Raw genomic sequence first — 13,508 nt, forward strand, 5'->3', positions numbered from 1 at the left:
AAGCAGGCAGCGTGCCCACCTGGCTGGGCCATCAAGCAGGCAGCGTGCCCACCTGGCTGGGCCATCAAGCAGGCAGCGTGCCCACCTGGCTGGGCCATCAAGCAGGCAGCGTGCCCACCTGGCTGGGCCATCAAGCAGGCAGCGTGCCCACCTGGCTGGGCCATCAAGCAGGCAGCGTGCCCACCTGGCTGGGCCATTAAGCAGGCCGTGCGCCCACCTGGCTGGGCCATCAAGCAGGCAGTGCGCCCACCTGGCTGGGCCATCAAGCAGGCAGCGTGCCCACCTGGCTGGGCCATCAAGCAGGCAGCGCGCCCACCTGGCTGGGCCATCAAGCAGGCAGCACGCCCACCTGGCTGGGCCATCAAGCAGGCAGCGCGCCCACCTGGCTGGGCCATGAAGCGGGCAGCGCGCCCACCTGGCTGGGCCATCAAGCGGGCAGTGCACCCACCTGGCTGGGCCATCAAGCAGGCAGCGCGCCCACCTGGCTGGGCCATCAAGCAGGCAGCGTGCCCACCTGGCTGGGCCATCAAGCAGGCAGCGTGCCCACCTGGCTGGGCCATCAAGCAGGCAGCGTGCCCACCTGGCTGGGCCATCAAGCAGGCAGCGCGCCCACCTGGCTGGGCCATGAAGCGGGCAGCGTGCCCATCTGGCTGGGCCATCAAGCAGGCAGCGTGCCCACCTGGCTGGGCCATCAAGCTAGCAGCGCGCCCACCTGGCTGGGCCATCAAGCAGGCAGCGTGCCCACCTGGCTGGACCATCAAGCGGTCAGTGCGCCCACCTGGCTGGGCCATCAAGCGGGCAGAGCGCCCACCTGGCTGGGCCATCAAGCAGGCAGCGTGCCCACCTGGCTGGGCCATCAAGCAGGCAGCGCGCCCACCTGGCTGGGCCATCAAGCAGGCAGCGCGCCCACCTGGCTGGGCCATCAAGCAGGCAGCGTGCCCACCTGACTGGGCCATCAAGCAGGCATCGCGCCCACCTGGCTGGGCCATCAAGCAGGCAGCGTGCCCACCTGGCTGGGCCATCAAGCAGGCAGCGCGCCCACCTGGCTGGGCCATCAAGCGGGCGGTGCGCCCACCTGGCTGGGCCATGAAGCGGGCAGCGTGCCCACCTGGCTGGGCCATCAAGCAGGCAGCGCGCCCACCTGGCTGGGCCATCAAGCAGGCAGCGCGCCCACCTGGCTGGGCCATCAAGCAGGCAGCGCGCCCACCTGGCTGGGCCATCAAGCAGGCAGCGCGCCCACCTGGCTGGGCCATCAAGCAGGCAGCGCGCCCACCTGGCTGGGCCATCAAGCAGGCAGCGTGCCCACCTGGCTGGGCCATCAAGCAGCCAGCGCGCCCACCTGGCTGGGCCATCAAGCAGGCAGCGCGCCCACCTGGCTGGGCCATCAAGCAGGCAGCGCGCCCACCTGGCTGGGCCATCAAGCAGGCAGCGCGCCCACCTGGCTGGGCCATCAAGCAGGCAGCGCGCCCACCTGGCTGGGCCATCAAGCAGGCAGCGTGCCCACCTGGCTGGGCCATCAAGCAGGCAGCGCGCCCACCTGGCTGGGCCATCAAGCAGGCAGCGTGCCCACCTGGCTGGGCCATCAAGCAGGCAGCGTGCCCACCTGGCTGGGCCATCAAGCAGGCAGAGTGCCCACCTGGCTGGGCCATCAAGCAGGCAGCGTGCCCACCTGGCTGGGCCATCAAGCAGGCAGCGTGCCCACCTGGCTGGGCCATCAAGCAGGCAGCGTGCCCACCTGGCTGGGCCATTAAGCAGGCAGTGCGCCCACCTGGCTGGGCCATCAAGCAGGCAGCGTGCCCACCTGGCTGGGCCATCAAGCAGGCAGCGTGCCCACCTGGCTGGGCCATTAAGCAGGCAGTGCGCCCACCTGGCTGGGCCATCAAGCAGGCAGTGCGCCCACCTGGCTGGGCCATCAAGCAGGCAGCGTGCCCACCTGGCTGGGCCATCAAGCAGGCAGCGCGCCCACCTGGCTGGGCCATCAAGCAAGCAGCGCGCCCACCTGGCTGGGCCATCAAGCAGGCAGCGCGCCCACCTGGCTGGGCCATGAAGCGGGCAGCGCGCCCACCTGGCTGGGCCATCAAGCGGGCAGTGCACCCACCTGGCTGGGCCATCAAGCAGGCAGCGCGCCCACCTGGCTGGGCCATGAAGCGGGCAGCGTGCCCACCTGGCTGGGCCATCAAGCAGGCAGCGTGCCCACCTGGCTGGGCCATCAAGCAGGCAGCGCGCCCACCTGGCTGGGCCATCAAGCAGGCAGCGTGCCCACCTGGATTGGAGGGTGGCTCATGTTGTTCCGTTGTTTAAAAAAGGTTCCAAAAGAAATCCGGGAAATTATAGGCCAGTAAGTTTGACGTCGGTGGTGGGCAAGTTATTGGAAGGTGTGATAAGGGATAGGATCTACAAATATTTGGATAGACAGGGACTTATTAGGGAGAGTCAACATGGCTTTGTGCGTGGAACGTCATGTTTGACCAATCTATTAGAGTTTTTCGAGGAGGTTAACAGGAAAGTGGATGAAGGGAAGGCAGTAGATGTTGTCTACTTGGATTTCAGCAAGGCCTTTGACAAGGTCCCTCATGGGAGGTTAGTTAGGAAGGTTCAGTCGCTAGGTATATATGGGGAGGTAGTAAATTGGATTAGACACTGGCTCAATGGAAGAAGCCAGAGAGTGGTTGTGGAGGATTGCTTCTCTGAGTGGAGGCCTGTGACTAGTGGTGTGCTTCAGGGATCGGTGTTGGGTCCATTGTTGTTTGTCATCTATATCAATGATCTGGATGATAATGTGGTAAATTGGATCTGCAAGTTTGCTGATGATACAAAGATTGGAGGTGTAGTGGACAGTGAGGAAGGTTTTCAAAGCTTGCAGAGGGATTTGGACCAGCTCGAAAAATGGGCTGAAAAATGGCAAATGGAATTTAACATAGACAAGTGTGAGATATTGCACTTTGGAAGGACAAACCAAAGTAGAACGTACAGGGTAAATGGTAGGACTCTGAAGAGTGCAGTTGAACAGGGGGATCTGGGGATACAGGTACAGAATTCCCTAAAAGTGACGTCACAGGTGGATAGGGTCGTAAAGAGTGCCTTTGGTATATTGGCCTTTATAAATCGGAGTATCGAGTATAAAAGTTGGAGTGTTATGGTAAGGTTATATAAGGCATTTTCCACTGAGGCTCGGGAAGAAAAAAAACAGAGGGCATGGGTTAAGGGTGAAAGGAGAAAAGTTTAAAGGGAATATTAGGGGGGGCTTTTTCATGCAGAGAGTGGTGGGAGTGTGGAATGAGCTGCCGGATAAAGTGGTAAATGCGGGGTCACTTTTAACATTTAAGAAAAACTTGGACGGGTTCATGGATGAGAGGGGTGTGGAGGGATATGGTCCAAGTGCAGGTCAGTGGGACTAGGCAAAAAATGGTTCGGCACAGACAAGAAGGGCCAAAAGGCCTGTTTCTGAGCTGTAATTTTCTATGGTTCTATGTAGAAAAGGTGTCACAATCTGGTGAACACTGCACAGATGCACAAGAGGTAATGGAGGCAATGAGAGCTACGGCCACGTGCTCCAGGAGGAGTGAGGAGAGGCCCAATGATGCTGAGCTTTATGTAGACGGTGAGCCTCTGGTGTCTCAACAGTAAAATTGTAGATATTTCAGCAGTTGCATTAAAGGTATGAATGTCCGTTGGAATTTCCAAAGGCAATACAGCAGCGTACACAAATGATGGAGGAATTGATCCATGCTGTAAGTGGCAATATTTCTATCACATGTGAACAGAAGTTGCCCTCAATTGCGAATGCTTAGCATGTCAGAGAGACACATCAAGATCTGAATGGATGAAAAAGATGTGCACAGACTTCACAGCATGGCCTCTCCATAAGGTCTATGAAGCAATGTGTCAGCAAGATGCGCCAGCCATACATCTCCACATGGTGAGGAACTGAACTACTCTAGGTAACCAAAGAACTACATGCAGGGCCTGAAAGGGCAGATTAAAGACAATGGAGGCTCCTCACAAGGTGCATTGATTTGCTGAAGGCAGATCCTCAATCCCTTTGACAGTGACACCAATTCTGCATGTGGTCTTATTGACTGAGGCATTCCTGCACAAATACAGGTCACCTCAAATGTGCTCAGCCCCAGGAGGGTTCAGGCAGCAAGAAACCAAGCCATTTAATACAGCAGGCAAGAAAGGTAGCAGATTGCTCAGTATCAACTACAGGTGCAGGTGAAACACCTGTAAAAGTTACTGTAAGCCAGCACGTAAGTGCACTTGGGGTTTCACTTAGAGATAATGATGTCTAATGAAACAAATGGACAGGCAGATGGGATTTAATACAAAAAAGTGTGAGGAGATTCATTTTGGCATTTGTGAGCCTGATCATAGAATCATAGAAACCCTACAGTGCAGAAGGAGGCCATTCGGCCCATCGAGTCTGCACCGACCACAATCCCACCCAGCCCCTACCCCCACATATTTACCCGCTAATCCCTCTAACCTATGCATCCCAGGACTCTAAGGGGCAATTTATAACCTGGCCAATCAACCTAACCAGCTCATCTTTGGACTGTGGGAGGAAACCGGAGCACCCGGAGGAAACCCACGCAGACACGAGGAGAATGTGCAAACTCCACACAGACAGTGACCCGAGCCGGGAATCGAATGCTAACCACTGTGCTACCGTGCCGCCGATATCGGTTTAGATTGGATAGAGTGCTCAAGGTATGCACTACCAAACTGGTGTACTGAAAAGATATACGACTATTTCCTTGCCTACATTCTCTGGAGTTTAGAAGGAGAGTTCATAGAACCATAGAATCCCTTCCATGCAGAAGGAGGCCATTTGGCCCATCGAGTCTGTACCGACCACAATCCCACCTATTCCCGTAGCCCCACATACTTACCCTGCTAATCCTCTGACACTAGGGTCAATTTAACATGGCCAATCCAGCTAACCCACACATGGGAGGAAACCGGAGCACCCGGAGGAAACACACGCAGACATGGGGAGAATGTGCAAACTCCACACAGACAGTGACCCGAGACCGGAATTGAACCCGGGTCCCTGGCGCTGTGAGGCTGCAGTGTTAACCACCGTGCCACTGTGCCATGAGTTGAGTTCATTGAACCAAAATATTCTGAAGGGGCTTGACAGGGTAGACATCAAGAGTCTGTTTGCACCAGCTGGGGAATATTAAAAATGGGGGCAAAGTTTCAGGATAAGAGGATGATCATTTTAGACTGAGATGAAAAGAAATTTCCTCATTCAAAGATTTGTGATCCGTTGAGATTCTCTATCCCAGAGGGTTGTGGATGTTCCACTGTTGACTATACTTAAGGCTGGGATAGACAGATTTTGATCCTTCAGGGAATCCAGGGATATGGGGAGGAGATGTGAAAGTAGAGTTGAAGCCCAAGATCAGCCATGGTCATATTGAATATGGAACAAGCATCATGGCTCATATGGTTTACCGCTCTTATCTCTTGTGGTCTTTTGTTCGCACAGGACATGAGTTCTGAGGAAAGGCTAGAAATGCAATGTTCTTAACTGTTGAAAGGGAATTACTTAGAGAGTAATTGATTGCATGACAATACAATTTCTACTTATACAGGGTTTAATGTAGAAAATGTCCAAAGGTGATTCACAAAAGTGTCAGCAAGCAAAAATCAATGCCAAGCCAAAGGAGTCATCCGGGTGACTAAAAGCTGGGTCAAAGTGATGGGTTTTAAGGTAACATAAACACATATTAAGATAAACACTTACCTGCAACATAAGTAAAAATAAAAAATAAGCATTGGCAATTCGCTGGAACTGTTCAAACAAGTTGATTGGCAAGAACGTGAAAACATTATATTTGGAGGTTTTAATTTGATTGTTCTGAAATGAAAAACAAAATTTGGTAACTATCTAAAATTAAATAACACAGTCACAGAATAAATAATTGCACTATGCTCACATCAAATTCAACGTTCTGGTGATTACTGCAAAAGATGTGATTTGGAGAGGATGAATAATCTAATTCAAATAATTTTAAAATAAAATATGCTTAATTTAGTAACAATAGAAATGTGAAAAGAGCATTTTCTATCCCAAACATTCATATGCATAATAATAAATCAAGTAGAAAAGAGCATCCTCAAACCAACCCATGGAAACCACTTTTTTATTAAATTATTGACAGAAATCTTGTAAAATGTTTTGCCTGTCCCTCTTCTACTGATCAGTAGAAGTTTTTTTGTCTATTTCAATGTTTGTAAAAATAAAATTCGACTTTATGGCTTTTGTGTAAAAAAAAGTCAGCAAGTTCTGGCCTGTGAGCTGCGCCCTGATGCTTCCTGTGTTGACCAAATAAGGATAGTTGTTTAAGCAAAGCTAGACACGGTGCAGCCACGCCTATATATGGGTTAAGGCACTGTGACCGACATGCCATTTAAACTAAACATTATAGGGTTTTCTGTGATTAACTCCACTGGCCTGGTCAGACAGTCTGATGGTTTCAATGTGACTGAGTTCCAGAAAACTTTCCAGAAGGTTGGGACAGTTTGGGGATAAAAGAGATATTTCAGTCTTTTCGCTTCAGTGATAACTATGAATAATGATAAGTCAGGACCTTGGAGGAAGGTACTAAATTGGGGGAGGGCAAATTATGACAGAATTAGGCAGGAGGGAGGGAGAGTTAATTGGGAGCAGCTGATATCAGGCAAGTCCACATTTGATATGCTATTTGATAGTTATTTAAAGACCTTCTAATCAGAGTTCAGGACCGGCATAGAATCAGGTTTACAGCATGGAAACAGGCCCCTCGGCCCAACTTGTCCATGCCGCCCTTTTGTTTACCCCCTAAGCGAGTCCCAATTGCCCGCATTTGGCCCATATTCCTCTGTACCCATCTTATCCATGTAACTATCTAAATACTTTTTAAAAGATAAAATTGTACCTGCCTCTACTACTACCTCTGGCAGCTTGTTCCAGACACTCACCATCCTCTGCGTGAACAAATTGCCCCTCTGGACACTTTTGTATCTCTCCCCTCTCACCTTAAACCTATGTCCTCTAGTTTTAGAATCCCCTACCTTTGGGAAAAGATATTGGATCAGGAATTGGCTAGCGGATAGGAAACAGAGGGTGGTGGTTGATAGTAAATATTCATCATGGAGTGCGGTTACAAGTGGTGTACCTCAGGGATCTGTTTTGGGGCCACTGCTGTTTGTAATATTTATTAATGATCTGGATGAGGGTATAGTTGGGTGGATTAGCAAATTTGCTGATGACACCAAAGTCGGTGGTGTGGTAGACAGTGAGGAAGGGTGTCGTAGTTTGCAGGAAGACTTAGACAGGTTGCAAAGTTGGGCCGAGAGGTGGCGGATGGAGTTTAATGCGGAGAAGTGTGAGGTAATTCACTTTGGTAGGAATAACAGATGTGTTGAGTATAGGGCTAACGGGAGGACTTTGAATAGTGTGGAGGAGCAGAGGGATCTAGGTGTATGTGTGCATAGATCCCTGAAAGTTGGGAATCAAGTAGATAAGGTTGTTAAGAAGGCATATGGTGTCTTGGCGTTTATTGGTAGGGGGATTGAATTTAGGAGTCGTAGCGTTATGTTGCAACTGTACACAACTCTGGTGCGGCCGCACTTGGAGTACTGTGTGCAGTTCTGGTCCCCACATTACAGGAAGGATGTGGAGGCTTTGGAGAGGGTGCAGAGGAGGTTTACCAGGATGTTGCCTGGTATGGAGGGGAGATCCTATGAGGAGAGGCTGAGGGATTTGGGATTGTTTTCGCTGGAAAGGCGGCGGCTAAGAGGGGATCTTATTGAAACATATAAGATGATTAGAGGTTTAGATAGGGTGGATAGTGATAGCCTTTTTCCTCTGATGGAGAAATCCAGCACGAGGGGGCATGGCTTTAAATTGAGGGGGGGTAGTTATAGAACCGATGTCAGGGGTAGGTTCTTTACCCAGAGGGTGGTGAGGGATTGGAATGCCCTGCCAGCATCAGTAGTAAATGTGCCTAGTTTGGGGGCGTTTAAGAGATCCGTAGATAGGTTCATGGACGAAAAGAAATTGGTTTAGGTTGGAGGGTCACAGTTTTTTTTTTTAACTGGTCGGTGCAACATCGTGGGCCGAAGGGCCTGTTCTGCGCTGTAATGTTCTATGTTCTATGTTCTATCTAGTTGATCTGTGCCCCTCATTATTTTATAGACCTCTATAAGATCATCCCTCAGCCTTTTGTGTCCAGAGGAAAAGAGTCCCAGTCTGTCCAGCCTCTCCTTATACTTCAAACCATCAAGTTCCGGTAGCATCCTAGCAAATCTCTTCTGCTCTCTTTCTAGTTTAATAATATCCTTTCTATAAAAGGGTGACCAGAACTATACACAGTATTCCAAGTGTGGCCTTACCAATGTCTTGTACAATTTCAACAAGACGTCCCAACTCGTATATTCAATGTTCTGACCAATGAAACCAAGCATGCTGAATGCCTTCTTCACCACTCTGTCCACCTGTGACTCCACTTTCAAGAAGTTATGAACCTGTACTCCTAGATCTCTTTGTTCTGTAACTCTCCCCAACGCCCTACCATTAACTGAGTAAGTCCTGCCCTGGTTCAATCTACCAAAATGCATCACCTCACATTTGCCTAAATTAAACTCCATCTGCCATTCGTCAGCTCACTGGCCCAATTGATCAAGATCCCATTGCAATCTGAGATAACCTTCTTCACTGTCCACTGAGCCACCAATCTTGGTGTTATCTGCAAACTTACAAACCATGCCTCCTATATTCTCATCCAAATCATTAATATAAATGACAAATAACAGTGGATCCAGCACAGATCCCTGAGGCACACCACTGGTCACAGATCTCCAGTTTGAAAAACAACCCTCTACAACCACCCTCTGGCTTCTATCATCAAGCCAATTTTGTATCCATTTAGCTACTTCACCTTGGATCCCGTGAGATTTAATCTTATGCAACAACCTACCTTGCGGTACCTTGTCAAAGGCCTTGCTAAAGTCCTTGCTAAAGACAACATCAACTGCACTGCCCTCATCTACCTTCTCGGTTACCCCTTCAAAAAACTCAATCAAATTTGTGAGACATGATTTTCCACTCACAAAGCCATGCTGACTGTCCCTAATCATGATGTGGAGATGCCGGCGTTGGACTGGGGTAAACACAGTAAGACGTTTAACAACACCAGGTTAAAGTCCAACAGGTTTATTTGGTAGCAAAAGCCACACAAGCTTTCGGAGCTCCAAGCCCCTTCTTCAGGTGAGTGGGAATTCTGTTCACAAACAGAGCATATAAAGACACAAACTCAATTTACATGAATAATGGTTGGAATGCGAATACTTACAACTAATCAAGTCTTTAAGAAACAAAACAATATGAGTGGAGAGAACATCAAGACAGGCTAAAAAGATGTGTATTGTCTCCAGACAAGACAGCCAGTGAAACTCTGCAGGTCCAGGCAACTGTGGGGGTTACAAATAGTGTGACATGAACCCAATATCCCGGTTGAGGCCATCCTCGTGTGTGCGGAACTTGGCTATCAGTTTCTGCTCAGCGACTCTGCGCCGTCGTGTGTCGCGAAGGCCGCCTTGGAGAACGCTTACCCGAATATCAGAGGCCGAATGCCTGTGACCACTGAAGTGCTCCCCAACAGGAAGAGAACAGTCTTGCCTGGCGATTGTCGAGCAGTGTTCATTCATCCGTTGTCGCAGCGTCTGCATAGTTTCCCCAATGTACCATGCCTCGGGACATCCTTTCTTGCAGCGTATCAGGTAGACAACGTTGGCCGAGTTGCAAGAGTATGTACCGTGTACCTGGTGGATGGTGTTCTCACGTGAGATGATGGCATCTGTGTCGATGATCCGGCATGTCTTGCAGAGGTTGCTGTGGTGTCATGGTCACTGTTCTCCTGAAGGCTGGGTAGTTTGCTGCGGACAATGGTCTGTTTGAGGTTGTGCGGTTGTTTGAAGGCAAGAAGTGGGGGTGTGGCGAGATGTTCGTCTTCATCAATGACATGTTGAAGGCTCCGGAGGAGATACCGTAGCTTCTCCGCTCCGGGGAAGTACTGGACGACGAAGGGTACTCTGTCCACTGTGTCCCATGCTTGTCTTCTGGGGAGGTCGGTGCGGTCTTTCGCTGTGGCGCGTTGGAACTGTTGATCAATGAGTCGAGCGCTATATCCTGTTCTTATGAGGGCATCTTTCAGCGTCTGGAGGTGTCTGTTGTGATCCTCCTCATCCGAGCAATCCTGTGTATACAGAGGGCTTGTCCGTCGGGGATGACTTCTTTAACGTGTTTAGGATGGAAGCTGGAGAGGTGGAGCATCATGAGGTTATCCGTGAGCTTGCGGTACAGTGAGGTGCTGAGGTGACCGTCCTTAATGGAGATGCGTGTGTCCAAGAATGCAACCAATTCCGGAGAGTAGTCTATGGTGAGTCTGATGGAACTTGTTGGTGTCATCATACAGTTGTTTCAGTGATTGTTCACCATGAGTCCAAAGGAAGAAAATGTCATCGATGTATCTAGTGTATAGCATCGGTTGAAGGTCCCGTGCGGTGAAGAAGTCTTGTTCGAACCTGTGCATGAAGATGTTGGCATATTGAGGTGCGAATTTGGTCCCCATGGTTGTTCCGTGTGTCTGGATGAAGAACTGGTTGTTGAAGGTGAAGATATTGTGGTCCAGGATGAAGCGGATGAGATGTAAAATTGCATCTGGAAACTGGCAGTTGTTGGCGCTGAGCACTGAGGCCGTTGCAGCAATGCCATCGTCATGGGGGATGCTGGTGTAGAGTGCCGAGACATCCATTGTGACGAGGAGCGCTCCTGGTTCAACTGCTCCATGTGTGCCGAGTTTCTGTAGGAAGTCCGTCGTGTCGCGACAAAAGCTGGGGGTTCTTTGTACAATGGGTTTCAGGATGCCCTCGACATAGCCAGAGAGGTTCTCGCACAGGGTCCCATTGCCCAATACGATGGGACGGCCGGATGTGTTTGCCTTGTGTATCTTCGGGAGGCAGTAGAGATCTCCAACGCGGGGAGTACGTGGGATGAGAGCACGGAGGGTGTTCTGAAGGTCCGAATCAAAGGTCTTGATCAGAGTGTTGAGTTGACGGGTGTGTTCTTTGGTCGGATCTGCAGGTAACTGTCTGTAGTGTTCCTCGTTGTTTAGTTGTCGGTACACTTCTTTGCAGTAATCCGTTCTGTTCAGTATGACGATGGCCCCTCCTTTGTCTGCTGGTTTGATGACAATGTTGCGGTTGGTCTTGAGAGCGTGGATGGCGTTGCGTTGTGCTTGGGTGATGTTCGGGGCTGTCTTGTGAGTGCGTTCCCCCTCTCTTCCCAACATCCAATCGATCAAGGAGAAATTGGCTGACTCTGATCAAGGGACCACACCCCCACCAACCTCCACGGTGACAAGCAATCAGCAAAGATTCACCTGACATACACGACACATGGGCCGCGATTCTCCCACCGCGACCCGCAATTTTTCTGGCACGTTGGGGTGGGAGATGCGCATCGCCGGCCTTGTTCCAGGATTTGCGCATGCGCTGGGAATGCATGCGCATCTCCCAGAGCCGGAAAATAGTTGCCGGTCAGACCACACTGGAAACCGGCAGGAAAGCAGGTAAGTAATTTGAATCTGTTTTTATTATATTTTAAATGTGATTATCGGGAACTTACCGGTCCCGATTGAATCTCCCACCCTGCCAGGAGTACTTCATTCTGGCAGGGTTTAGAGTAGCTCCCCATATTCGGGGAACTAGTGGGAGATCCCGCCGGAATGAAGGGGGGGCAATCGGGGCCCCCCAGGGGATCAGGCAGTGGGGAAGTGGTGCCCCTTGGGTATGAGCACCCTGGCAGTGCCAGCCTGTGCCCCCTGGCACTGCACAAGGGGCAAAGTGCCCATGCCCAGGGGGTATCTTGGCACTGCCCATCGGGCATTGGGCAGTGCCAAGAACATACTAACATAAGAACTCGGAGCAGTAGGCCATTTGGCCCCTCAAGCCTGCTCTGCCATTCAATAAGATCATGGCTGATCATTTTGTGGACTCAGCTCCATTGACCCGTCCGCTCACCATAACCCTTAATTCCTTTACTGTTCAAAAATTTATCTTTCCTTGCCTTAAAAACATTCAATGAGGTAGCCTCAACTGCTTCACTGGGCAGGGAATTCCACAGATTCACAAGCCTTTGTGTGAAGAAGTTCCTCCTCAACTCAGTCCTAAATCTGCTTCCCCTTATTTTGAGGCTATGCCCCCTAGTTCTAGTTTCACCCGCCAGTGGGAACAACTTCCCTGCTTCTACCTTATCTATTCCCTTCATTATCTTATATATATCTATAAGATCTCCCCTCATTCTTCTGAATTCCAATTAGTATAGCCCCAGTCTACTCAGTGTCTCCTCATAAGCCAATCCTCTCAACTCCTACTGAATCTCCTCTGCACCCCCTCCAGTGTGGGGACTATTGTGGATGGGGCCTAGGTGGAATTGGTGGGGGTGGGGGGAGTACGGCTGCCACTCTGCAAACAGGATCAGTCTGGGTTGGAGGGAGGGCAGCGATTGGGCAGGCTGGTGGGCGGGGTGGGGGGTCTGCCGGGGTGAGAGGGTTGGGGGGATTGCAACTGCTGGGGGGGGGGGGGGGGGGGGCTGGACATCTGGGTGCTCCAGGGTGGGTGGGGGGGGGGGGGGGGGAGAGGGAGGTCAGGGCTGGCCCGGGAATTGCGTGGGGCCCTTGATTGGGCCGGGGGGGGGGGGGGGGGGGGGTTGTGTGTGGGTGGGGGGGCAGCACTGCGGGGGTCCAGGGCTGGCCAGCGATTGAGCTGACCAACAAGTGGGGTGTCTGACAGATCGGAGCCACTGCGCATGCGCAGAGTTCTAGAACTGTCAGGCTCCGGTGTGAATAGGCTCCACCCCCCTGTGTTTTTAATGAAATTCCCGATTGGAACCTCTTCGGTGCATAATGGGAAGATTCAGGTGAGAATCTGAACTGACAAAACAGTCGGGATCTCGAACAGTTTTCCCGCTAATTCAGCGCTTTTGGGAGAATCACGGCCATGGTTTCAGATCCACTTGCAGCTGGGTTAATCTCGGCAGCAACAGTCATTAATTTACCACTTAAAGGTCTAAATTGGCTGTGATGTGGGAAGATTGACCATCAGCCATCCCATCCAGAACTTAAATCTGGTGGAAGCGGAAAGGCAGAAATATTTCAGAAAACTGGAGAAAAGTGCTGTCTATTCAGTACTGGATGCTGGGTAAGCTGTCTAATAATTAGCAACAGAAGTTGCGAGAGCTAGGCGGTATCAGCATACCTGACGGCAGCAGTGGTTAACACTGCAGCCTCACAGTGCCAGAGACCCGGGTTTAATTCCAGCCTCAGGCAACTGTCTATGTGGAGTTTGCATGTTCTCCCTGTGTGTCTGCTTTGGTGCTCCAGTTTCCGCCCACACTCCAAAGATGTGTGCGTTAAGTGGATTGGCCATGGTAAATTGTCCCTTAGTGTCAGGGGGAT

The 13,508-nt window shown here is 50.9% G+C and overlaps 1 protein-coding gene across 2 annotated transcripts in view; it reads right to left on the reverse strand.

Moving 5' to 3' along the window:
* The window catches only part of LOC144500941 (phospholipid-transporting ATPase ID-like), a 222,035-nt gene that overhangs the window by 179,646 nt on the left and 28,881 nt on the right, over positions 1-13,508 (reverse strand). The window contains exon 4 of one of the 2 annotated variants that reach the window (XM_078224474.1): positions 5,753-5,866. The exons of the other annotated variant lie outside the window; for it this stretch is intronic. Within the exon in view, the coding sequence (XP_078080600.1) occupies positions 5,753-5,866 (114 nt within the window). The remainder of the gene's footprint in view (positions 1-5,752; positions 5,867-13,508) is intronic. 2 annotated transcript variants of the gene reach the window in all.

The sequence above is a fragment of the Mustelus asterias genome, chromosome 1, assembly GCF_964213995.1.
Source record: "Mustelus asterias chromosome 1, sMusAst1.hap1.1, whole genome shotgun sequence".
NCBI classification, from domain to species: Eukaryota; Metazoa; Chordata; class Chondrichthyes; order Carcharhiniformes; family Triakidae; genus Mustelus; species Mustelus asterias.